Source organism: Scyliorhinus torazame, chromosome 18, assembly GCF_047496885.1.
Source record: "Scyliorhinus torazame isolate Kashiwa2021f chromosome 18, sScyTor2.1, whole genome shotgun sequence".
Lineage (NCBI taxonomy): Eukaryota > Metazoa > Chordata > Chondrichthyes > Carcharhiniformes > Scyliorhinidae > Scyliorhinus > Scyliorhinus torazame.
In genome coordinates this window covers 19,395,839-19,423,223 of record NC_092724.1, presented here as the reverse complement: position 1 = coordinate 19,423,223, position 27,385 = coordinate 19,395,839, and the positions used below count along the sequence as shown (strand labels likewise).

Below are 27,385 nucleotides of genomic sequence, written 5' to 3'. Positions count from 1 at the left end.
GATGGAGTTTAAGACTAGGGAGATTATGCTGAAATTGTATAAGGTGTTAGTGAGGCCACACCTGGAGTATTGTGTTCCGTTTTGGTCTCCTTACTCGAGAAAGGACGTACTGGCACTGGAGGGTGTGCAGAGGAGATTCACTAGGTCAATCCCAGAGCTGAAGGGGTTGGATTACAAGGAGAGGTTGAGTAGACTGGGGCTGTACTCGTTGGAATTTAGAAGGATGAGGGGGGATCTTATAGAAACATATAAAATTATGAAGGGAATAGATAGGATAGATGCGAGCAGGTTGTTTCCACTGGCGGGTGAAAGCAGAACTAGGGGGCATAGCCTCAAAATAAGGGGAAGTAGATTTAGGACTGAGTTTAGGAGGAACTTCTTCACCCAAAGGGTTGTGAATCTATGGAATTCCTTGCAAAGTGAAGCAGTAGAGGCTCCTTCATTAAATGTTTTTAAGATAAAGATAGATAGTTTTTTGAAGAATAAAGAGATTAAGGGTTATGGTGTTCGGGCCGGAAAGTGGAGCTGAGTCCACAAAAGATCAGCCATGATCTCATTGAATGGTGGAGCAGGCTCGAGGGGCCAGATGACCTACTCCTGCTCCTAGTTCTTATGTTCTTATGTACCCTGCACATCTTTAGATTGTAGGGGTGAGACCCACCCAGACACTGGGAGAATGTGCAAACTCCACACGGACAGGTGACCCGGGACCTGGGTCCTTGGTGCCATGAGACAGCAATGCTGACCACTGCGCCACCGTGCTGCCCAGTGCCATGAATGATTTTGTCATTTATCTCCTTTCCATCATCCAACCTCAGAACTTCCCTTTTGTTCTTCTTCCCAACCACTTCCTGCCCCCTTTTCACTTTCGCAACAACTTTTACATTTCTAATTTTTCATAGCCCTAGTGAAAGGTCACACTCTCTACAAGTACTATCAAACCTGCTGAGAGTTCCCAGCATTTTCTGTTTCTATATTAGATCATTTAAGAAAACTAATTTGTGGGATTTGGGCATCGCTGGTTAGGTCAGCATTTATTGTCCATCACTAGTTGCCCTTCAGAAGGTGGTGGTGAGCTGCCTTCTTGAACCGCTGCATTCCCTGAGGCATGGATACACCCACAGTGCCTTTAGGGAGGGAGTTCCAGGATTTTGACCCAGCGGCAGTGAAGGAACGGCGATATATTTCTAAGTCGAGGTGTTGAGTGTCTTGGAGGGGAACCTCCAGGTGGTGGGGTTCCCAGGCACCTACTGCTCTTGTCCTTCTAGATGGTAGTGGTTGTGGGTTTGGAAGGTGCTGCCTAAGGAATTTTGGCGAGTTACAGCAGTGTATCTTGTAGCTGGTGCATGCCACTGTTCGTCGGTGGTGGAGGGATTGAATGTTTGTGGACGGGGTAGCAATCAAGCAGGTTGCTTTGTCTTGGATTGTGTTGAGCTTCTTGAATGCTGCACTAAACCAGGCAAGTGAAGAGTATTCCATTACACTCCTGACATGTGCCTTGTAGATGGTGAACAGGCTTTGGGGGTCAGGAGGTGAGTTACTCACTGTAGGATTCCTAGACTTTGACCTGCTTCAGTAGGCACAGTATTAATATGGCTAGTCCAGTTCAGTTTCTGATCAATGGTAACCCCAGGATGTTGATTGTGGGGGCTTCAGCGATGGTAATGCCATTGAATGTCATGGAGCGATGGTTAGATTCTCTCTTGTCGGCGATGGTCATTGTCTGACACGTGCGGAGTGAATGCAACTTGCCACCTGTCAGCCCAAGCCTGGATATTGTCCAAGTCTTGCTGCATTTGGACACGGACCACTTAATTATCTGAGAGTTGCTAAGGATGCTGAACATTGTGCTGTCATCAGTGAACATCCCCACTTCTGACCTTATGATGGGAGGAAGGTCATTGATCAAGCAGCTGAAGATGGTTATGCCTAGGACACTACCCTGAGGAACTCCTGCAGCGATGTCCTGGAGCTGAGATGATTGACCTTCAACCGCCACAACCATCTTCCTTTGTGCCAGGTATGACTCCAACCAGCGGAGAGTTTTTCCCCCGGATTCCCATTAACTCCAGTTTAGCTAGGTCTCCTTGATGACATACTAGGTCAAATGCTGCCTTGATGTCAAGGGCAGTCACTCTTGCCTCACCTCTGGCATTCAGCTCTTTTGTCTCTGTTGGCTGTAATAAGGTCAGGAGCTGAGCGACCATGGCAGAACACAAACTGAATGTCTGTGAGCAGATTATTGCTGAGAAAATGCTGCTTGATATCACTGTTGATGACCCCTTCCATCTTTTTGCGGATGATGGAGAGTTGGCTGAAAGGGCGGTAATTGACTGGGTTGGATTTGTCCTGTTTCTTGTGTACAGGGTACACCTGGGTACATTTCTACATTGCCGGGTAGATGCCGGTGTTGCAGCTGTACTATACCAGCTTGGCTAGGGACGTGGCAAGTTCTGGAGCACATGTCTTCAGTACTGTTGCTGGAATATTGTCAGGGCCCATAGCCTTTACAGTATCCAGTGCCTTTAGCTGTTTCTTGATATCACGTGGAGTGAATCGTATTGGCTGAAGACTGACATCTGTGACGCTGGGGACCTCCGGAGGAGACTGAGATGGATCATCCATTCAGCACTTCTGGCTAAAGATTGTTGCGAATGCTTGAGCCTTGTCTTTTGCACAGGTGTGCTGGACTTCTCCATCATTGAGAATGGCGATATTTGTGGAGCTTCCTCCTCCAGTGAGTTGTTTCATAATCCACCACCATTCATGGCTGGATGTGGCAGGACTGCAGAGCTTAGATCTGATCCGTCCATTGTGGAATCGCTTAGCTCTGTCTATTACTTGCTGCTCATGCTGTTTGGCACAAGTGTTATTGCTGCTCCAGGTTGGCACCTCATTTTTCAGTATCCCTGGTGTTGCTCCTGGCATGTTCTCCTGCACTCTTCATTGAACCAGGATTGATCCCCTGGCTAGGTGGTAATGATAGAGTGGGGGATATGCCAGGCCATGAAGTCGCAGATTGTGGTTGAGTGCAATTCTGCTGCAAATGGCCCACAACGCCTCATGGATGCCAAATCTTGTTGCTAGATCTATTCGAAGTCTATCCCATTTAGCACGATGGAGGGTATCCTCAATGTGAAGATGGGACTTTGTCTCCACACGGGCTGTGCGGTGATCACTTCTGTCGATACTGTCATGGACAGATGCATCTGCAGCAGGCAGGTTGGTGTGGATGAGGTCAAGTATGTTTTTCCCTCTTTTTGGTTCGCTCCCCACCTGCTGCAGTCCCAGTTTAGCAGATGTGTCCTCTAGGACCTGGCCAGCTCGGTCTGTGTTAGTACTAGCAAGCCATTCTTCGTGATGGACTTTGAAGTCTCACACCCAGAGTATATTCTGCGCCCATGCCACCTTCCGTGCTTCCTCCAAGTGATGTTCAACATGAAGAAGTACTGATTCACCAACATGGAGGAGTACTGTTGGTGGCCAGTACCTGGTAATTAGCAGGAAATTTCCTTGAGACTTCATGGGGTCCAGAATCAATGTTGAGGACTTCTAGGAGAACTCCCTCTTGATTTTAGAACACTGTGCCACCACCTCTGTTGGGTCTGTCCTGCCGGTGAGACAGGACATTCCCAGGAATGGTGATACTGGTGTCTGGGACATTGTCTGTAAGGTATGTTTCTGAGAGTATGACTATGTCAGGCTGTTGCTTGACTAGCCTGTGAGACAGCTCTCAACTTTGGCACAAGCCCCCAGATGTTAGTAAGGAGGACTTTGCAGGGTCGACAGGGCTGGGTTTGCCTTTGTCGTTTCTGGTGCCTGGGTCTATTTCAGTCACTTCAGAGGGCATTTAAGAGTCAACACGTTGCATGTGGGTCTGGAGTCAAATGTGGACCAGACCAGATAAGGATGGTCGATTTCCTTCCCTAAAGGATTTAGTGAACCAGATGGGCTTTTACAACAATCGACGATGGTCATCATATGAGACTTTTAATTCCAGATATTTTATTGAGTTTAAATTCCACCACCTCTGTGGTGGGATTCGAACCCGGGTCCCCAGATCATTACTCTGGATTACCAGTCCAGTGACAAAAGCACGATGTCACCGCCTCCCCTATATAAATGCAGATTTATCTTATTTGAGCAAATAACAGCTCTGCATGGTCATCTAGTTAGGTCAACTAGTTAGTGAGTCTATTGCTCAGAGAGCAACTGGCCATTCGAAGCACGCAGGTCTCTAGTTCCATACTGATGCTCAACAATTTCTCAATGGCCCCAAGCCAGGTAAGGGAGAGGCTCACCAAGGAATCCTGCTCCTGATCGCTGTCCAACAACTGAAAATAGGTTCAGAGTTTAAGATGCACCTCTTTCCTGCTGATTTGAATGATCTAATGATATTCACTGGCTCGCTCACCCCTAAACAGGCATTTCAGAAGCATAATGAGACCAGAAATGAATAGCTTCTTGGATATTGGGCTGCAGGAGTCCATGCATTTGTCCTTATTAAGGTGTCACAGTGGAATGGAATACCTTCAGAAGGAGCGTAAACCCCCTCTGCTTCTCTCAATAAGCTTCAGGCTTATTCACCAATGACATGTGGAGAGTGCAGCTCCCTCCCTCCCTGCTTCAATAATTTGGATTGTATTGGATTGGATTTGTTTATTGTCATGTGAAAAGTATTTTTCTGCGAGCAGCTCAACAGATCATTAAGTACATGAAATTAAAAGGAAATAAAAGAAAATATATAATAGGGCAACTTGTTTTACCTGCAACAGCTAACCCGGTTGCTCTGGTTTTCATTTCTTGCACCAACTCCTAGAGAGATTGTCAGTTTGTGCCAAATTCGCATTGTTTTAATAAGTGTCAATTTGTTTGTATGGAGGTCAAATCTAGTTGCCAGAGTTGAAAGCTTGCTATTCTGACTCACTTCTCCACCTAGTGGTCAACATATATTTCAATCTAAGATTGGAAGCAATATTGCTCAAAAGAGATGGTATCAATTACCCATCAAGGTCTTGGTTGCATTTAACGGAATCCAGCAGGCATTGATACGTTCTCAACGAGCAAGATATAGGTTGGTGATGCTATATTCCCAGTTTGGCCATGTTTCCTGGTTGAGGCTCTACGGTGCAAGCTAGGGAGGCAAATTCATTCTTGAACCAGTCCATGTCATCTGGACGCAGGGACTTTTCAGTACTCAAAGTTGTGGAATTGAGGGGGGGGGGGAAAGGGATGGACCTTTTCCTTTAAATGTGTTGATTCTCAATAGGCATTGGTCTTCACGGTTGCCAGTTGCTTCCTGTAACTTGGGCCAAATACCCATTCTTCTGTGAGACGAAGCAGCGAGTGCAGGCAAGCAGTTCAACAGGTTGGCATCACAGCCAGCCCAACCGTCACATATGCGGACATTCAAGCAGGGAATGACTAGATTGGAGATCAGGAGTCAGAACACTAGCTGATATGATCTTTGCCTTTAGTAACAGTGTCCCATCATGGTGCCTTAACGTCTCTCCAGCTGCGATCAGTAACTCGGTTCAAAGCCAGGCTCGAACTGGACACCTCTCTGGGCTAGACGGTGCAGCTGTGCACTGCTTTTTCCTTTATTTAATCACTTGGCATGGGATTGGGAAATATATTTCAGAGTGGGAAAGGGAGAGTTTACTTTTTCCAATAACTTTGTTTAAAAAAGTTGCCTCATCAATCTTCGATTCATATAATTTTATGTCACAGAAGGAGCCATTTGGCTGTCAGCTCTCTGAATGGCCTATGTACTTTGCTGCACATTCTCCGAAGCTCTTTCTTTTGCCTTTCTCAACTATTTACCATTCAATTTTTAAAAGTGCTACGGATTCAGCTTCCAGGACTGTCTCTGGCCAGCATTTCAAAGTATTGCATTTCAAAATGTGGGAGGAGGGAGGGAGAGAGAGAGTTTCCAAACTCCCCCTGTTAATTTTTGTTTAGATTCTCAAATTTTTGGTTAAGGAGGTGCTGAGAAAACTGATCATGTCTTGGACTCCTCCCCTAGCCCCCTGCACACCAGCAGTTTGCTAACAAATTACATTCCTCTCGTCACAACAACGTATCTCCAGGTAGCTTGTACTGTATGCTTTGATATCCATGCTCTGTTCTGAGTAAGGTTGTATAGTGTTCTGCTTAAAGATTTAGCTGCTAAGTGTCATGGTGAAATACATCTCAATGATGCCGAGATTCTTGTGTTGCAGGTGACAGTGATGCACTCCATGCAAGCTGGATACCTAGAGAAAGCCCAGAAATACACAGATAAAGCACTCATGCAGTTAGAAAAATTAAAAAGTAAGTCACATGGAATTATTCAGTCATGTGTTCTCAGTCAAATTTTGGTGAAGGTTGGATTTATGGATCTTTTACACTCTGCACTTGAATTGTAGATTCTGGTCTTCCAAACCTGGATCGAATTGCTTGAACTGCACAACAGTGGGGTACAGCACTGATGGGTTCAGTCTGTCACTGTATAACATGGGTACAGTACTGGTGGGCACAGATCTGTCACTATAATACTGGGGTACAGTACTGGTCAGTACTGATCTGTCATTGTATAACACAGGTACAGTACTGGTAGGTACAGGTCTGTCACTAACACTGGAGAACAGTACTGGTGGCTACAGGTGTGTCACTAACACTGGAGAACAGTACTGATGGGTACAGATCTGTCGCCATATAACACTGGGGTGCAATACTTGTGGGCACAGATCTGTCACTATAATACTAGGTGCAGTACTGATGGGTACAGGTTGTCACTGTATAACACTGGGGTGCAGTACTGGTGGGCACAGATCTGTCACTATAATACTAGGTGCAGGACTGATGGGTAACGGTTGTCACCGTATAACACCGGGGTGCAATACTGGTAGGCACAGATTGGTCACTATAATACTAGGTACAGTACTGATGGGTACAGGTCTGTCGCCGTATAACACTGGGGTGCCACTTCTTGCCTATATGGCTTGGTTATAATGTTGTAACCACTGAATCAGCATTTAAAAATGAAGTGTCCAATTGATCAGCTCTAAATTGCTGTTTAATTGTAAATTCTCAAAAGATTACTTGAAAGCATTGGTAATCGATGGTTTGGTTATAAATCTTGACATAAGTTGAGTTTGATGTATTATAATTTTAAACATACTTATTTCTCATCTGTACAGTGCTAGACTGCAGCCCAATCCTCTCCTCATTTCAAGTAATGTTGCTGGAGCATATCATCATGTGTCGACTTGTAACTGGCCACAAAGCCACAGCTCTCCAAGAGGTTTGTATACTGCGTCACAGCCAGGCTGAGCCTGAATATACTTCAGAGAAAGATGGTGTGGTGGGCATAGTTTGTACTTTAGATCTAGGATGTGAGTTCACATCCTAATCAGTCTGATTGGACAAAGGTCCCTCATCTGTTGCTTACCATGACAGCAGCAACTTGTTTTTGCATCATGCCTTTAATGCACTAAGATGTCCTGAGGCACTTTACAGGAGGGATTTTAAGCAGAATTTGGCGCCAGGGATTCTCAACAGAATTTGGTGTCATGCCACTGGGCATATTGGGAGAAATGGTCAAAAGCTTGGGCAGAAAGGTAGGTTTTAAGGATTGACTTAAAGGCGAGAGTTTTAGGGAGGGAATTCCAGAGCTTAGGGCTGAAGCAACAGAAGGCACATCTGCCAGTGGTGGAAAGATTTAAATCTGGGTGTGCACGAGGCCATGTCACCTCTCTTCCTCATTTTGTTGTTCGCCCGATCTCGTTTCTTCAAACACATTTTAAAAGTTTATTCTCTCCCTGCTAACTTTGAAATTTTCCTGCAGCACATAATTTCAATCCAGCGAAAGTGCCAGCTCCCTAAGAGTTGCTCTGTAAGCAGACAATTGTAAGCAAGCACTTGCTCAGAAGCTACGGTGAACATTTGAATTCACCCACTCCCTGTGGAGCAGTGCCCAGCCTGCATTTAGCAATAATGCACAGTGGTAGAGTTGAGTTTGTAACTTGCCACAAGGTAATTAGAGTCAAGAATATGTGCCCTCTCGCTGTCTGTAGCAACACATCACCACAAAGTTCAACTTTCTCATCTGTTTCTAATGACAGCTGATGACCTTTTTTGACAGGTGAGGCACACACCAAACAAGACCATTTAAATGAGGACAGGTTGAATTGACGAGGCTGATGATTTCCTTGAGTCTCGAAGATTAAGGGGTGATTTATTTAGGTGTTTAAGACCACTAAAGAAGTTGATAGGACCGATGGTGTAGGTGGGGAGTCGAGAACAAGGAGATATACCCGTAGGTGATATCAGGAAGCACTTCTTCACAGAAAAGAAAATGATCATCTTGAAACCTCTCTCCCAGAAAACACTTTTTTGTTAGACAATGGAAGTTTAGTTTGTTAAGTATGATGTAAATGTTGAAACTTGGAGCCTGAAGGAAATTGTTTATTAATTAATTGCTTTAATTACAAGGGTGGAAACATATTGACTTCTGGTGTATATTTTTACTGATACATATTTAAACTCTGAATATACGCTGTCCTATAGTGGGGAGAAAAAAAGTTTCGATAATCAGTATGTTACAATTTTGAAATGGTTACACAGGCCATTAAAAGATTTTGTTACTTGAAATTGCGTTAAGAGGCTAACAATTGTGGCCTCTTGTCGATCAAACTGTGCAAATTAGTCCTATTGACTGACATTGCCAGGTTCTTGTCATTCAACTGTATGAATAAACCTTTGGCAGCATGGGACAGGTTCAGGACGCCTCTTGCTAAGTGAGCCCGCAGAGAAGTGGGCAATTTCTTGGTATCCTGAAGAGACGCCAAAATGGTTTGAAAGCGGTGGTCTGTGACAGGTCCGATGATGTACTGTCTCACTTACCTTGCTTCATGAGCTGCTCCTTATGTTTCCAATTTCGCCCTGATTTGGTCAAGATTTCCTTTGTTGGTTTTAACATTTGGTGGAGGAAGGGAAACCCTCTGAGGAAGATGCTTTTGAGTGTAATCTTAATTTTACTGTGGCCACCAGTCTTGGCAGAAAGGCTCAACAGGTTGGTTTCTTTGCTCTAGAATTGTGAAGGCTGAGAAGTGACCTGATGTAATCGTAAAGACCTCTGAAGGGTTTCGATTGGATAGAAGCAGTGAAGATGTTTTCATTTGTAGGAGCTGTCAGTAAGTTAGTCAGTAATAAAACCAAAAGGGAAATCAGGAGAAACTTGAAGTGAAAGAATCTTTGAATGGCTTGTGTAGCTGTTTCAAAATTATAGCATACAGATTATTGAAACCTCTGGTTTATTTCACAAGGCAGTGTATATTTAGAATTCAAATATGTATACGTTATCGGTACAAATATACAATAGACGTACAGATGAAAATTATCATTTCTTTTTGAGTGAAACCCTGTATGTTTCCACCTTGTTATTAAAGCAATTAATGGGTGGCATGTGGTGCAGTGGTTAGCACTGGAACTGCGGCGCTGAGGACCTGGGTTTGAATCCTGGTCCTGGATCACTGTCCGTGTGGAGTTTGCACATTCTCCCCATGTCTGCGTGGGTTTCGCCCCCAGAACCCAAAGATGTGCAGGTTAGGTGAATTGGCCACGTTGTAAATTGCTCCTTCATTGGAAAAAATAAATAAATAATTGGGTACTCTAAATTTATTTTTAAAAATTAAAGCAATTAATGACTAAATCATTCCCTTAAAGTAGAAACAAGCTCCACGTGTTAACATTAAAATACATTATACTTAAACTAAACTTCCCTTCCCTTGGTTCTGTATTACCCACGCCCATGCTTTCTGGGGAGGGAATTCAAGACTATTATTATCCTTTCTGTGAAGAAGTGCTTCCTAACATTACCTAAAGTTATATCCCTTTGTTCTGGACTCCTCACCAACGCTATCTACCCCATCAACTCTGGTGGGCTTAAACAGGTGATACCTCTATCATAGAATCACTCCAGTGCGGAAGGAGGCCATTCAGCCCACCAAGTGTGCACCAACCCTCTAAAGAGCCCCTACCTATCCCCATAACCCAGTACCTAACCTTTTCTACACTAAGGGGTAACTTAACATGACCAATCCACCTAACCTGCATATCTTTGGACTGTGGGAGGAAACTGGAGCACCTGGAGGAAACCCACGCAGACACTGGGAGAACATTCAGATCAAGACAGTGGATAAAGTTTGGAACATGATGCCACATGGAATAGCTGAAAAGATTAGTGTAGATACATTTAAGGGGAGGTTAAATAAACATAAAGGAGAAAGAAATTAAAGGATATGTAGAAAGGATGAGATGAAGTAGAGTGGGAGAAAGCTGTGAAGCATGGAACATTTGGGCAGAATAGACCGTTTCTAATGCTGTAAATTCTCCAATACCCAAGCAGCTGATCTTCAGCTCATTTTAATGGTGTTTACCTGAATGAAGATTCTCAACAATTTCACTTAGTTTCGCTTCCGTTTTTTATTTGTCAGATTTCTCAGGTCTGTCAGCTGTGTCAGCAGTCTCCCAGATTGTTTTCTAACCACGCTGCCCAGCTTCACACGTTACTGGTGAGTAATAAAACAGAACAATTAATAGTTACTCGGTCCGGTTCTTTTATGTAACAGTTTTGATCTCCTTTCCGCTGCGCCCTTTTTCCCTGCCCTGGCATTGTTCGTGCTGGGGATGTCAATCCACAGGTATATGTTCAGTGCTGGCAGATTTGGCCACTCTCGTGATATACACATCTTTCTAGGTTGGAATAACCAGATTGCGACCATGAGCAGTCTTTCATTCCTCTCTAATCCATGGGCCAACTTTTATGTTCCACTTGAAATTGGCCAATTCAGAACCAACCCAGAGTGAAACCCAGAATCTTCTGGTTTGTGCATCTCCGTTGTATGTTGGTTTGTTCAGCTGACTGTGTGCATTTAAAACTGATAGTTCGGTGAACGGGTCAGTGCTCTGGCGAGTTGCTGATCTGCTTTGTAGGGGATTGGAAGTGAAATCTTATTCTGCTTTTGATCCCCAAATCTAGTCAGTTGGGGAATTCTGGCAACTCTCAGCCAGAGGGTTCTGCTCTATCTGATGCATCTGGTAGCGGGCAATTGTTATGCAAGAAGAAGGAAATATCCCACAGGATCGAGCAGTTGATGGTGTTGAATTTTGGCCTGCCTTTGCAAAGTTCTCCGGGATGATGTCGTCACAAGATGACCCGGGAAGAAACAGTCAAGCCGGCACGATTAAAGGCAAGAAGAAGGATAGGGATGGTGTCTAGTCTGTTAAGGCTGTGGGCGGTCTTCTGGAAGTTCAAAGTATTGGCATACCCCCAGAACCACTGAGCTCTGCTTTGTAAAGCACTTGCCCACATTACTTGCAGGTGCATCCTGTTCATCCAGTGAACAGAGAAAGGGATGAAATGGAGCTGGTGCACTCTCTCTGCAATTTACATTTTCAAGGATTAAAAGGCAATGCTTCTGTTGCTCTTTCAGTCGTCATGGGGATGCATTCAGTCGCAATATAATTGTGTTGTTGTTTCTTCCTTTCCTTTCCCTAGGAAGACATGACGCGTGCAGGCATTTATACAGGTTAAACATGTTTGCTAGCAAACAATTCCTCCTGTGATTCTTGTGTTAACTGTTCATTCTCCTCCCGCAGGGTCTGTATTGCATCTCTGTAAACTGCATGGACAATGCAGAGGCACAATTCACAACCGCACTTAGGGTAGGAGGTTTTGCATATTTCCTGTAACAAACTGTAATAGAATGTCGTGGCATCAAGCCTCACTCCAGAAACACGAACACCAAATTAAGGCAGACACTCCCAGTTCAGAACTAAGGGCGCACTGTATTGCTAGAAGTGCCGCTGTTTGGATGAGACGTTAAACCACAGGAAAATCTTCCCTGTCAGCTGCACATAAAAGATCTCATTGCATTAGTCTCAAAGATGATGCAGGGAATTCTTCCCCGGTATCTTGGCCAATATTTGTCCTTCAACTTGCATCAATAAACAGGTGATCTGGATAGATGTGCCGTTAGTGATAGCTTGTTACGTGAATTGGCTACAGCTTTAATGTTAACGTGCTCCATAAATAATATGCGTAACACAGGTAAATCCCGTTTTTACGAAATGGTTTGGGGCTGAGTTAATTCCGTAAAAAAGGATTATCCTTAAAACCGGTATTGTGTGTTGCTCACGTATGCAGTAGTTTAAATGCTGCTCAATGTCTCGGCTGCCAGTCCTTGGGAATATGCCCTTTTTGAATTATGGTACAAATTCCACAGTGCTGCCAACGACAAACAATGCATCCAAAACAAATGGTAAAACTTGCCGTTCTTGCTATCAGAAGGTTCAGGTTAAGAGTCAGATGACTGGAATTTACCTCCACTGTGTATGTTTAATGCAGCACGACAATCTAAAGTAATGAACATTTGTCAACTCTAAAATATTGCAGGACTTTCGAATTTTTTTTTTTTAAATTTAAAGTACCCAATTCATTTTTTTTTTCATTTAGGCAGCAATTTTAGCGTGGACAATCTACCTACCTGCACATCTTTTGGTTGAGGGGGTGAAACCCACGCAGACACGGGGACAACGTGCAAAATCCACACGGACCGTGACTCGGGGCCGGGATCGAACCCGTATCCTCGGCGCCATGCGGCAACAGTGCTAATCACTGTGCCAACATGCCGCCCACACAAGAGAGTGAATATTCACTCACATTACTTTTGTGTGCCTTTAAGCAGCTGGTTATCAAACCGTACTAAAATAACACTCATCCCAAACAGGCAAGCCTGTCTGTAAAACCAGCATTGTATGTGTGTGTGCGTTATATATATTATATTCAAGTACTTTTAAATTTGTGTTCTCATTTCAGTTGACTACACATCAGGAGCTATGGGCGTTTATAGTCACAAACCTAGCCAGCGTCTACATTAGGGAGGGCAACAGACACCAGGAGGTAAGAGGGTTGATGCATGTCGCTTAACAAAAGCTCACCGTGTGTGCATTTAAGATATCTAACTTAATTTAGTGTCTCCTGCAGAGAACTCTAGGACAAAGCAGCCAGGCAGAGAGAGCTAATTTCATAACAAATTGAAATACACATTTTTTCCATGGTTTTGTGCAGCCTTGTTGATAGTTGCCCTTGATATGAATCTTGACATTTGTTGTAGCATCAGGATTCAGGGGTGTACGGGGTGCAGGAAAGACCGTCAGCTGGGAGAGGGATCTAGGAAAGCAAAATGCAGCAGATGTTGGAAATCTAAAATAAAAATAGAAAATGTTAGAAAGACTGTGTGTGGCAACATCTGTGGCAAGGGAAACCAAGCTCATGTTTCAGATCCGTGGATCTTTCATCAGAGATGATGAGAAGGGATGGTCCTGTTTTGTTTTTTTGACAAAGCATTTTAAATAGGATGTACCCATCATGACAATGTCTCTACCAAGTTATTGAATGGAACCCCAGGCATGTATGTGGAATATGGGGTTGGAATGAAGTAATCCACTGAAGTTGCACCAGAAATTGTTGCTCTATTTATTTGTAGCCGATAATTTAGGTGTCTGGAGACTATCTGCAATTGATGACATGTTTCCATGAAGGCCGCCACTAATAGTGATATGATTTTGGGTTTCTCATCCAATGCAAGGACCCACCTTCACCGCTCCAGAGTTAAGAAATTTCAGGGAATTGCTTCCATTACTGAAAGCCTTCTGGAGAACTTCTTTCTTAACCCTCAAAAGACAATAGCAAATAACCAAAAGGAAAGCAGTGTTGAGGACATATTTATTTTTCAATATATAGCAGAAATAACATGCTAGTAATTAATTGCAGAAACTAATTAATCTGATCATTTATTTCATGGTTATATGTGTATCGTTGTTCGTGCAGATGGTTACGGTTTAAATCCCTGCCCATCGAAAGTGATTTTACGTGTAGATTTTTGAGGGATGTGATGATGCACTGTATAAATACACCATCGCTCCAGAAATCTGGTTGTGATACTTCTGTATAATGTGTGTTGGTACCTGTACCTGCAGAATTGAGCTATTTGATATTGAACTGCCCAAACTACCTCCCCATTTCCCTTTACAAGTTTGGGTGAGAAGCATTGTGTTGTTGCTGTACCTCAGGGTAATTACACGGCTCACAAAACGTTTTCCTGTTTGTTATAGTTATACAATCTACTGGAAAGAATAAACCCAGATCACAACTTCCCAGTAAGGTAAGAAACCAGTAATTGCTCCTGGTACTGTTACACAGTGTATGTAAATCGATTATACAAGGGAAGGCACATTTGGTGTAACCAAGGGTGCTGTTCTGAGATTGAAGTTGCAGTTGTATTGAGGCCTCTTGGCTCTGCCATCGACTGGTGTATTTGACCTGGTAATAATGCTTATTGGGATAGTGTAGAGCAGGCATTGTCAAACTCAGGGGCGCGACCCGTGGGTGGGTTGCGGGCGGATGTCGGGAGGGTGACGGCGCTCCAGATCGTGCAAATCCACAGCAATAGCCGCAGCAGCTGGCTTTTAATAATGCCGGCTGCGAGCGGCCTTCAGAATGGTCAGGAACAGATTTTAAAAATTCGGCCGCACTGCGCATGCGCACCGATGATCGGGTACACATGCGCAGTGCGGCCCATTTTTTATTTTTTATATATGGTCGCAGCCTTTTTTTTTCAAGTTCGGGGGGGCCAAAGGGACCATTGGGGCCAAAGGGACCCAAAACCAGAAATAGAGAAACAGGAATAAGCCGTTCAACTCTCAAACCCATTCCTCCATTAATTTAAATTGTTTCTGATCTGAATCTCAATTCCATTTTCCCACCTTTTGCTTTACACCCCTTTACTCTTGCCTGAGAAAAATACATCTCATTCCTGAAAGTTTAATTTGACCCCGCAGCATCCAAAGTCTTTAAATTCTGTCCAATCTTCTGACCTGCTGCCCATCTTTGCGCAAGTATATACTGGTTCTTAATTTTGATACTATCTGATTTTGTTTTAGTTTCCCACAGACTGCGGGTCCTCTCCTTGGAATCTTTGTTTCACACTGGAATGTATTCTGAAATATCCCTTTAAATGTTTGCCACTGCATTTCCATTGGCCTATCCCTTAACCTCATTTTTCAGTCCATTCTAGCTAGTTCTGCTTTCATTCCCACATAATTGCCTTTATTTAAGTTTAAAAGACGAGTCTTAGACGCACCCTTCTCCCTCAAACTGAATGTAAAATTTAATCATTATGATCACTGCTACTCCGGGGACCCTTCACCATGAGACTGTCGATTAATCCTATCTCGTTGCACAATACCAGGTCTCGTGTAGCCTGCTCTCTAGTTGGCTCCAGAATGTGCTGTTCTATGAAACTATCCCAAACTTTCAAAGGACTCCTCATTGAGGCTGCCTTTTCCCATCTTTGTCTGTCTGTACACCACTCCCACAGGTGACCTCTTGCCTTTATCATTTCTTTTCTCAACCCACATCGCTTCTACATTCTGGCTTCCAGAACTTGGGTCATTCCTCTCTAATGCACTTAATACCATAATTACTTTGTTGAGTCACCCCTCCACCGTTTCCTAGCTTCCTGTCCTTCCTAAAAGTCATGTACCCTTTAATATTCAGGTCCCAATCTATGTCATCTTGTAGCTATCTCCCTATCTATTTGTATTTGCACTATCAGTTCATCTGCTTTGTTTTGAACACTACATGTATTCAGATACAGAGCCTTTAGTTTTGTCCCTTTATTATTTTTGTAACGTCCAGCCTTGACTGCTGTTTTATTCTTAGATTTGTACACTCTATCTCTGTGTCACATTTTGTTTTATCATTTCCCATATTTCTCTTGCCTTGTCTCTACTCTTTGGTGTGCCACACATTCTCAGATTTGATCCCCTGCTCTCGCTAATTAGTTTGAAACCTTCTCTACTTCTCTAGTTATGCAGCTTATTTGAACACCAGCCCCAGCATAGTTACGTTGGAGACTGTTCCAATGGTACAGATCCCACTTTCCCCAATACCGGTGCCACAAACCAGAACACATTTCTCCCACATCTGTCTCTAAGCCATGCATTCATTTCTCTACTCTTATTCGCCCTCTGGCACTTTGCACATGGCTCAGGTAATAACCCATAAATTATTCCACTCTGCAGCCCCCACTCCAAATAAAATGCCGACACCTTGCCCTCCCCGAACCTGCAGACTGTCAAGTCAATTTCCACTTGTGATACAATCTGCCGTGTGCTATTTTTTCCCCCTAGTTTGTTGAAGGGGCTGACTCTTGTTGCTACAGTTCTAACGTCCAGTTCCACACAATCTCCAGTTCTTCTCCTCGAGGAGTGTGGAGAGACGGAGATGCTAGTTAGTGAGTGTCAACCAACTTCCAGGCTGTGGGAAGGCACTAGAGCAACAACCCATTCTCTCACGTGCACACTTTCCAGCTTTAGGCCATTGCAGAGTGATCTGTGTGGCCCACTTGCACCATTCCTTGCTGGTTGACTACATTCACGTTTCATATCTGTGTGTGTCTGTGTGTGGGCAGAGCAACTGACAGTGAGCCAGCTGACACCTGCCAGTTCAAGGTTCTTGGACTGCATACCAGATCTCACCACACAATCTCCTGCTGATGTGCACACATGATTTCCTGTGGTCTGGCACTATTGCAGGGCTCCCATTGTCTCCATGGAGATGCCGAGGTCAGTTGGTCTCGAATAAGTAGTGTCTCTGTATTTTGTGAATGTAATTCAAGAGTGTGCTTTGTAATCGGAAACTGTTTTTCCTGAATCAGTGTGTTTCAAAAGCGCCACTTCTGTCTGCATGTGTTTCTCGCGGAAGGGGGCGGAGAATATCTTTTGCCTGTTTTTATTTTTCTGTTCTTCATACATTGTGTTTGCGTCTGAAGTAACGTCCTGTGTCCAACTTCTGTTTTCCAGTTCTCACTGTCTCCGAGCAGCTGCATTCTACATCCGGGGCCTCCTGTCCTTCTTTCAGGGAAGGTACAATGAAGCAAAGTGAGTGTTTGGCTTTCCACAGCTGCAGCTTAACCACTTTGGTTGGTGAGGGGGACTTCGCCACGAATATAGAGGCTACTTCCATTGTTCCACAGAAATACTTTTGGAAAAGAAACCTGACAGTGCAGAAAGAGGCCATTGGAGTATGCACCCACCCCCTGAAAGAACACTCCACCCAAGCCCACTGCCCTACCCTATCCCAATAATCCCTTAACCTAACCGACACATTCATGGACACTAAGGGGCAATTTAGCATGGCCAGTCCACCTAACCTGGATATCTTTGGGACTGTGAGAGGAAACTGCAGCACCCGGAGGAAACTCAGACACGGGGAGAAAGTGCAACCTCCACACAGACAGCCACCCAGGCCGTATTTGAACTCGGGTCCCTGACACTGTGAGGCAGCAGCGCTAACCACTACACTGCCGTGCAGTGCCTTGCCCCCCACCCCCCCAAATTTCTGGAAGCAGTGCAGTGATTCCTACTCCCTTATGGGAAGAAACCTAGCGACTCAGTTAGTATGTAATTTCTTCTTTTTAAAAAAAAAAATATATTTATTAAAGTTTTCAACACAATTCCCCCCCCCCCCCCCCCCCCCCCCCGTAACAAAAAAAAAGAAACGAGAAATCGCGCAGAGCAAGATATATACATGGCAAAATAGTATATTTACAAAGCTTTGTACACTGGCTCTCTCCCGTACGTGCCAGTTTCCCCGACTCTTCATGTTATCTCTTCTCATCCACCCCCCCAGGCAGCTCCGTCCCCTCTCCCCCCCCCGCCCCCCAGGTTGCTGCTGCTGCTGACCGACCTTCCTCTAACGCTCTGCGAGGTAGTCTAGGAACGGTTGCCACCGCCTGTAGAACCCCTGCGCGGACCCTCTCAAGGCAAACTTAATCCTCTCCAACTTTATGAACCCAGCCATATCGTTTATCCAGGCCTCCAGGCTGGGGGGCTTCGCCTCCTTCCACATTAGCAAGATCCTTCGCCGGGCTACTAGGGATGCAAAGGCCAGAATACCGGCCTCTTTCGCCTCCTGCACTCCCGGCTCGTCCACTACTCCACATATTGCTAGCCCCCAGCTTGGCTTGACCCTGACTTTCACCACCTGAGATATTGCTCCCGCCACTCCTCTCCAGAACCCCTCCAGTGCCGGGCATGACCAAAACATATGGACATGGTTCGCCGGGCTCCCTGAGCACCTTCCACATCTGTCCTCTACCCCAAAGAACCTGCTCAACCTCGCCCCCGTCAAGTGAGCTCTGTGAACCACCTTAAATTGTATCAGACTGAGCCTGGCACACGAGGAGAAATTAACCCTACCCAGGGCATCAGCCCACAGACCTTCCTCGATCTCCTCTCCCAGCTCCTCCTCCCATTTACCCTTCAACTCTTCTACCAGCACTTCCCCCTCATCTTTCATCTCCTGGTGTATTGCCGACACCTTGCCCTCCCCGACCCATGCACCCGAGATCACCCTGTCTTGAATTTCTTGTGCCGGGAGCAACGGGAATTCCCTCACCTGTCTCCTCACAAAAGCCCTCACCTGCATATATCTAAAGGCATTTCCCAGGGGTAACTCAAACTTCTCCTCCAGTGCCCCTAAGCTCGCAAACGTCCCGTCAATGAACAGGTCCCCCATTCTTCTAATCCCTGCCCGATGCCAGCTCTGGAACCCCCCGTCCATCTTCCCCGGAACAAACCGGTGGTTACCTCTGATCGGGGACCATACCGATGCTCCCACTGCGCCCCGGTGCCGTCTCCACTGGCCCCAGATCCTTAACGTTGCCGCCACCACTGAGCTCGTGGTATACTTTGTCGGCGAGAGCGGCAGCGGTGCCGTCACCAACGCCCCCAGGCTCGTTCCTTTACAGGACGCCATCTCCATCCTCTTCCATGCCGCCCCCTCTCCCTCCATAACCCACTTGCGAATCATCGCCACATTTGCTGCCCAGTAGTAGCTCCCTAGATTTGGCAGTGCCAACCCTCCTCGGTCCCGACTGCGTTCCAGGAACCCTCTCCTTACCCTCGGGGTCTTATTCGCCCACACAAACCCCATGTTAATATGTAATTTCACGGTCTCGTACTCATTGATGCTTGTTTTTGAAGTATCTTTTAAAGGTTTGTACTGCCTAATTCAAATTCCAGAAATGTTGCCTTTCTTTTGGAGTTTGATTTCGCAGTCTCTGGTTATCCCCTGTTACCTACACTCACAGTTGCCACTTGACAAACGAACAAAAGTTTGTTTTTCACATGGTTTTGCATCTCCTCTCCAGTTACAGGCTCTGGCGACCAACTGCATCCCTGTTGAAAAGCAGCTTTATATTCATCAGGCCATCTTGTGAAACACCATGGGCAGATTAATCGTATATAAACTTGCCAGTAGAATTTTATTTTTAATTTTTTAAAAAGTATTTGTGTGTATGCCTCAATGGACAAACTGGGGTACAATGATTAATTCAAGTGATTTATGTTATCATTGAAGTTCACAAGATACATGTGCTTTGGGATTGAGTCTTTCAGCTGTAATCTTATCCAATGCAAAACAGGCTGTAGGAGCCCAATGGACTATTCTTAGTTGTTGTGTTCCTAGACTCCCACAAAGTAGGAGGAACAGAGAGATGGTTTTGGACGTCAAATGGTGCCAGCCAATATACTTGGTCTTAGGGAAGGCGCCTCTGTTACCTCCAGGTTTTGCCACAATAGACCACTTCTCCAAATGTCGACTGACAGTGTTTTTTGCTTTGTAGGCGATTTCTACGAGAGACGCTGAAAATGTCGAATGCGGAGGATTTAAATCGATTAACAGCCTGTTCCTTGGTGTTACTGGGTCACATATTCTATGCTCTAGGAAACCACAGAGTGAGTTGAGTTCTCCTATTCCAGGAATGTCATGCTGCGGGGTTTAATGGATATGTTGCAAAATTTGTATGTCTATTTGATATTGAAGTAGGGCGAGGGGGCTGTCGTACTTCTTCGTTGTCACATCACATCGGCTTAGACCAATAGACACTGTCCAGATAGGAGACCTTCTTCCATGTACGGCTCTGCACCAAGCCACGTCATGCAGTAGTCTGAGCTTAAGTCCTGGTAAATTCTACCCTTATACCTACAGCGCAGGTGGATGCTGTTTATTGCCAAAGTCGCCCCAGGACTGCGCAGCCAAAGCCTGCTATAATACAAAGTGTCTCACCCATGTTCTAGCTCTGTTCTCGACCTCCCCCTCTTCCTTCCTCCCCCCCCCCCCTCCCCCACGCACACACACACACACCCCAAAACACCACTGCCATGCTAGCACCTTCCCTTTTCTCAATTCCTTGCTCAGTGGGTGGTACTTTCTTGTCTCTGAATCAGAAGGTTGTGGATTCAAGTCCCACTTCATGAGTGCTTGGGAGTTTTACAGCACAGAAAGAGGCCCTTTGGCCCAGCGTGTCTGTGTCGTCCATCCAGCACCTACCTATTCTAATCCCATTTTCCAGGATTTGGTCTGTAGCCTTGTCTGCTCTGGCATTTAAAATGCTGATCTAAATTTCCCTTTTCAGGCAGAGTTCGTTCCAGATTCCAACCACCCTCTGGGTGATAAGATATTTCATCAAATCCCCTCTAAATCTCCTGCCCCTGGCACTAAATCTATGCCCCCATGGTTATTGATCCCTCACCTAAGGGGAAATGTTTCTCCCTATCAACCTTATCTATGTCCCTCATAATTATGTATACCTCGCTCGGGTCTCCCCCTCAGCCTTCTCTGCTCAACGGAAAACTTGGGCACGTGATCCAGGCTGACACTCAGTGCAGGACTGAAGGAGTGCAGCATGGTCGGAGTAGTGGCTTTCAGGTGAGACTTTAAACCGAGCCCCCGCCGACCACCTCGAGCTGAAGTTGATCATATGGCACTATTTCAAAGAAGAGTAGGTTCCCTGGTGTCCTGGGAAATATTTGATCCCTCAATCAGCATCATAAAAACTGATTATCTATTCATCACATTGCTGTTTATTGGCCTTTACTGTGTGCTCATTGGTTGCTGTATTTCCCACATTAACACAGTTAATATCTCTGTTGGGATTCGCCCGGAGGTGGCAACCATTCGTCGACTTCCTCACAGAGAATTAATCGTCAGCAGAATGGGGGGGCGAGGGGGTTAGGTTAGGGGGGTAAGTAATGGCAGGGCCTGTGGGAGAGGGAGGTGGAATTTGCACTATGTTTATATTTTTCTTGTTATGTATATTGTTGCTGTTATAATGCCAAAGAAATACCTCAAAACGTTTATTAAAAGAAAACAGTTAATAAACACTAAAAGTGCATCATTGGCTCTAAAGAGCTTGGGATGTCCTAAAATTGGGAAAGATCCTTTAGAAATGCAAGTTTTCTATTCTTCAAAAACTCTGATATTCTTCAAAAACTCTACTAGAATAGAGGTCAGCTGAGCCTTCTACAAGCCACAGCAGCAAATATTTGACAACAAAGGCTTCCGCAAAAGTCCTAGTGTATGGTGTGGTTGTCGTCACCACATTTCTTGTACTGTAGTGAGACTCAGACTATGTACCAGTGTTATGTAAGAGCATTAGAGAAATTCCATCAGCAATGCCTCCACTGCACCCTTCACATTATTGGGTGGGCCATTGAACAAAATGTTTCCTCCTTAGAGCCTGCTCCAAAATCGTTTTGGCAAAATTCCTGCAATATTAACTTTTATGGATTGAGTACGATAGACTGGGTACTCTGTCAGGATGGCTGAAACTGTCATTCCTGCCAGGTCCTGTTGGTTTAACTCTTAAATGGCCAACGGTCCATGGCCAATGTTAGTCACATGAAGACCTATGGCAGAAATGTGTGACCGAGTAGACGCCTACTTTGACTTAGGAACAGCTGATATTCTGCAGGGACAGAGATTGCAAAACCTGGGTGTGTCATAATCTATTGTATTACAGCCGTGGCACGTTGGTCAAACCGACAATGTTAAGAGGGATCATTGAATTTTGCAAATTTACTTTCTTCTCTTCCATTTTGCAGGAGAGTAATAACATGGTGGTACCAGCCATGCAGCTAGCCAGCAAGATCCCAGACATGTCAGTCCAGCTGTGGTCTTCAGCGTTGCTACGTGGTAAGTGGTAGGAAAGGCCAGCTTATGGGGTGGTGGTGATGGATAGAGACCGCATGCGGCAGGAGTGGGATTTATAGGATACAATGCAGTCAGCAAGTCGAATAAATAAACAGTCAGAGTTGGTAGATGAATTCTTATCAGATTTTATTTCCTTTCCTGGTACTTTGTCTCCTTCCTTTTGTGTTTTTCTTGGTTGCTATGTGTGTTGCATTATAGATTGTTAAAATTAGACCACAGTGGAGCACATCAGAGGATTTTATGTTGTATTTGCTGCAGCGCCTGCTGTACAATTTCATGCTGTCGTTTGTAATGTTATCATAGAATCCCTACAGTGCAGAAGAAGGCCATTCGGTCCATCGAGCCTGCGCCGACCGTCTGAAAGAGCATCCACGCACTCCCCTGCCCCATCACTGTATCCCCATAATCCCACCTAACAGTCAGACACTAAGGAACAATTTATCATGACCAATTCATCTAACCTGCACATCTTTGGACTGTGGGAGGAAACCGGAGCACCCGGAGGAAACCCACACAGACACTGGGCGAATGTGCAAACTCCACGCGGTAGTTACCCGAGGTTAGACTTTAATCTCGGTTGCCGGCGCTGTGATGCAGCAATGCTAACCACTGTGCCACCGTGCTGCCCCGTTTCATTCTGCATCCCGTTATTTACTCATCCAACCAGGGAATTTTCTAGAAAGTGAATTGCACACTAACTTTAGTTTTTGTTTAGTTTTCAGTTCACTGATGGCAGAGGCCGTAGCCTTTTCTGCCTGGTGCTCCGGGGCAAAAGGATTGTTACCCAGTTTGTGGCAATCCCCCGAGAAGTCAATAAGTAACAGGGTAGTGTTTACAGTGATTGCAAAACACACGTTTCTTTGTAACGGAGGTATTTTTTTCTCTCTAAAGAAATTTACTCCACACAAAACTCAAATAGCCTAGTGGGAAAGCTATAGTATGGAACGTGTGTCTGTGTGTGGCTATCAAGTGAATGCAGGCGTATGCTGGGCTGTGATGCCCCCGAAGCCAAATAGCCTGTTTATTCTCACTGTATGGTCACAGGTGTGCTGGAATTGACTGAAGATTGCAGCCCCGTGCAAATTTGAATGTTAAAAGCTGCTGCAGTACCCCTGCCTGCCCCCGGGCGTCAGTAATCAGCTACAGTTCACAGCAGTGCCACCCACTAGTGTATACCAATGATGATGTGCAAGTGTTGACTGCACAGATTCAAAACCATGAGGAAATGTAAACATCTTTGATGCAAAATGTTCAGAGGCACTTCACAGGAGTGTTAGAAAGCTAAATAGATATTTATGATTGCGTATATTTTGATAGGAAGTATAGGGAGGTCACTTATTATTTGGAAAATACACGTTCAGGGATGTGGAACCCCTTCCTATTTAAGAAGGGCACCCTACAATGAGCCAGTGCTCGTAGGGGAACATGTGTCCCGCCTAGCACCCTCTGGACCGCCAGCGAAGGTGCCGAATCCCGCTGCCTGGGCATCCTGATGGGCTTGGTCCAAACTGAAGGTGATATCGTCCATTGCCCAGGAAAATAGGGCATTTGTGCCATCACAGATGCTCCTGTGAACGGATGTCTGAGATATACCAGACGGGTCCCTGCAATGTGCCTGTGAATAGGCGTCTTGAGTTATGCCAGACAGGTCCCCGCTCGGTGCCTGGAAAGACCCAAAGGCTCAAGGTGACCATCACCTTGATGGCTACCGGGAGAGTGTCCTCCTCCATGACCCAGAATTCAAGGTGCGCCATCATCTGACACAGATGGCACACAGTCTCCCTGGTTAGCCTGAGTCTTTGGCGGCAAACACGATGCAGCAGGTTCTCAAATGACAGGTACGGACGGACAGTACAATGGTGGCCTGATGAGGCTCCTCCTTTTCAGCCTGTTGGACAGCCGCCTCACCAGCCTCAATAGCTGGCCCTTGTTCTTCTGGGGCAGGCTCCTCCTGTGCAGGGTTGTCCACGGGCCGGCCCTGTGCCGCCAGTCTCCATGCATCTGCGACCACGCCTGTGGCCAGGTCATCCACCAGTGAGTGGCACCGGGCCTGTAATGCAGCGAGCCTGTATCCTCACCACCCGTCCATGGCAACATGGGTACCAGTAACTGCCGCAGCCAGTGGCCACGGTGGCTTCTGCGGCCCCTGTCCTGTCTCCCCAGTGGCGTCGACTGTGTTATCCTTTCGAGGTGGCACATCGGTGGAGAGGGTCACGGGTGTGCCTCAATCGACTCCATGCTTAGATGCTTGCGTGTGGGCAGGTCCTACAGATGGGGGTGAGGCTTGGAGGTGTGTATCTGCTGGGAGAGTAGCTGCAGTATGCTGTGGGTCCTTGGTGCAACATACAGGTTGTGACAACTTGAGGGGGGGGGTAGGATGGAAAGAAGCAAGGGTGCAATGGGCAAGCAGGGCTTGCAGCTTGTGGTCCTGCGTAGTGAGGTAGCTGATTGTGACTGGTGAGGCCTCTGCCCTGAGAGGGGCAGTGTTCCAGGGAAGGTGCCAACGGCTACGGTGCATATATTCTTTGTTTCGGGTGAGCTCTGCTATTCGCCTGCAGTGGGGCTGAGCTTCTGATGAGTGCACTGAGGAGTGGCAGCACCTCGTTCGCCAATGATTGAACTTGGCCACGCCCATCCCGGTGATGTGTCAGCTGGGGTCTGAGAGTTTCCAGAGGGGTGGCCTGGATGGGCTCTCCTATGACCAGAGGCTCTGTGAACATTTACAGGACACAATGAGCAGTCGGCAGAGTGAGTAGCCAGGAGCTTTAACTGGAACCAAATGGGTACGTTTAAAACAAATATTCCAGGAATGACAGTCTGGGCTGGGCCACCCCGATCCTGATGGGGACACCCTAAATCCACAGAGCTGTCACCATTTGACTCCCTGCTACACACCCGGTCCCCAGCAGCCATCCCCCTGGCAAGCGCTACAATATTTAACATGTTTTCAGAGTTTGCTTGCCTTTTCTCTCCCCCCTCAACAGCCATGGCAACCAGTCCCCACTTGTAAATACCTGTTGTGAGCCGCGTTAGAGTCACTTCTGCTTGAGAAGGACGGAAAAGCGCTGAGGCCCGGAGCACCCCGGGCCCAATCGGCTGATTAAATGTAAATGTATTAACATGTTAGTTTTCCATGCTGCCACGGGATGCGGACCTTACCACCAGCGAGAGACAGGAGCATGGAGTTCAGTTCGGAGCCGGGGGCAAACCTCTTTAGCCAGACACCCAATTCTCTGCCCAATCGCGTATCCGCATCGAGGGATGGGGAATTTCGCCCCTGTATTGTTAAACCACATTTATAGTACCGCGTGCACTTCTGGTCACCATTTTATTAAAAAAGGATAATAGAGGCACTGGAGAGGGTGCAGAGAAGATTCACCAGGATATCAGTAATGTGTGGCTATACATATTAGGGTTTTGATGGAGTGGATACAGAGAGACTGCTTCCTCTGTGGGGAAGAACACTGCTAGAGGCCGTCAATATATAAGATAGTCACCAAGAAATCCAGTCAGGAATTCGGGAAAAAATTATTTATCAAAAGAGTAATGAGAACGTCAGTTCACTCAAGGCAGTGGTTGAAGTGAATAATTTATATTCATTTAAGGAGAGGCTAGGCACGCATGTGTGAGAGAAGGGAATAGAGGGTTACGATAGTGGATTTAGATAAGGAAAGATGGAAGCAGGCTTGAGTGAAGCATCAACATTGGCATGGACTTGTTGGGCCGAGTGGGCTGTTTCTGTGCCATCATACAGTCATAGAATTTACAGTGCAGAAGGAGGCCATTCTGCCCATCGAGTCTGCACCGGCCCTTGGAAAGAGCACCCCACTTAAGCCCACTACTCCACCCTATCCCTGTAACCCCACCTGACCTTTTTGGACACTAAGGGCATTTTACCATGGCCAATCCACCTAACCACATCTTTGGATTGTGAGAGGAAACCGGAGGATCCGGAGGAAACCCACGCAGACAAGGGGAGAATGTGCAGACTCCGCACAGACAGTGACCCAAGTCGGGAATCGAACTTGGGACCCTGGAGCTGTGGAGCAACTGTGCTAACCACTGTGCTACCGTGCTGCCCCGTGTAACATATGACACTAAGCCATATAAGTTGTAGCAGATGGCCAAAAGCTTAGTTTCATAGAGTTTCATAGAACATACAGTACAGAAGGAGGCCATTCGGCCCATCGATTCTGCACCGATCCACTCAAGCCCTCACTTCCACCCTATCCCCGTAACGCAGTAACCCCTCCTAACCATTTTGGTCACTAAGGGCAGTTTATCATTGCGAATCCACCTAACCTGCACGTCTTTGGACTGTGGGAGGAAACTGGAGCACCCGGAGGAAACCCACGCAGACACGGGGAGAACGTGCAGACTCCGCACAGACAGTGACCCAGCGGGGAATCAAACCTGGGACCCTAGCGCTGTGAAGCCACAGTGCTATCCACTGTGCTACTGTGCTGCCCTCTTGTGCTATCGTGCTGTCTTAGTCAAAGAGATGTTAAAGGAGTCTTAAAGGAGGAAAGAGATATTTGGGGAGGGGATTCCAGAGCTGGGTGTCTAGGCAGATAAAGGCACGGCCACCAATCGTGGAACAATTAAAATTACATCAATTAAAATGAAAGGCAAAGTACAGTCGATGCTGAATATTGGATCTTAAAACAGAAAGTGCCAGAAATATTCAGTCAGTCAGATCTGCTGAATTCTGTAGAGAGATAAACATGGCACCAAACAATGAGCAGGCACTGGAACGTGACAGATTCTGTTTTTCACTTTAGCCAACCCTTAGCGCACACATTGCACTGCCTCACCTCACCAATGATGAATGAACTGGATACATTGGCCATCAAATTTGCAGTTGAAGATAAATTCTACTCCTGCAGGTTGTGCCTTCATATCCTATGCCTGCAGGGATAGCTTGATGTCAGGCATGGTAGGTAGCACTCTTGCCTCTTGAGTCAGAAAGCCTTGGGTTAAAGTAAAGCTCCAGATACTTCAGTTCACATTGTAGGCTTACGCTCCAGTACTAACAGCATGCTGCACTGTCAGAAGTGCTGTCTTTCATATGCCACACTAAACAGAGGCCCCCTATTCCCTCCCAGGCATACTACTTCCAAGCAGAGCAGGGAGTTCTGATGTCTTAATAATATTTATCCTTCAACTACGATCATTAAAAACAGATTATCTTGCCATTATCACAATGCTGTTTGAAAGGCCTTGCTGTGTGCAAGTTAGCTTCCATGTTTCCTACATTTCAGCAATGATTACACTTCTGTC

At 45.8% G+C, this 27,385-nt stretch overlaps 1 protein-coding gene across 1 annotated transcript in view; it reads left to right on the top strand.

The window, feature by feature from the left end:
- The window catches only part of mau2 (MAU2 sister chromatid cohesion factor), a 63,813-nt gene that overhangs the window by 29,142 nt on the left and 7,286 nt on the right, over positions 1-27,385 (top strand). The window contains exons 9-17 of the mRNA XM_072482315.1: positions 6,222-6,312; positions 7,182-7,285; positions 10,479-10,556; positions 11,644-11,709; positions 12,863-12,946; positions 14,161-14,210; positions 16,912-16,989; positions 19,737-19,848; positions 21,997-22,087. Coding sequence (XP_072338416.1) covers positions 6,222-6,312; positions 7,182-7,285; positions 10,479-10,556; positions 11,644-11,709; positions 12,863-12,946; positions 14,161-14,210; positions 16,912-16,989; positions 19,737-19,848; positions 21,997-22,087 — 754 coding nt within the window. The remainder of the gene's footprint in view (positions 1-6,221; positions 6,313-7,181; positions 7,286-10,478; positions 10,557-11,643; positions 11,710-12,862; positions 12,947-14,160; positions 14,211-16,911; positions 16,990-19,736; positions 19,849-21,996; positions 22,088-27,385) is intronic.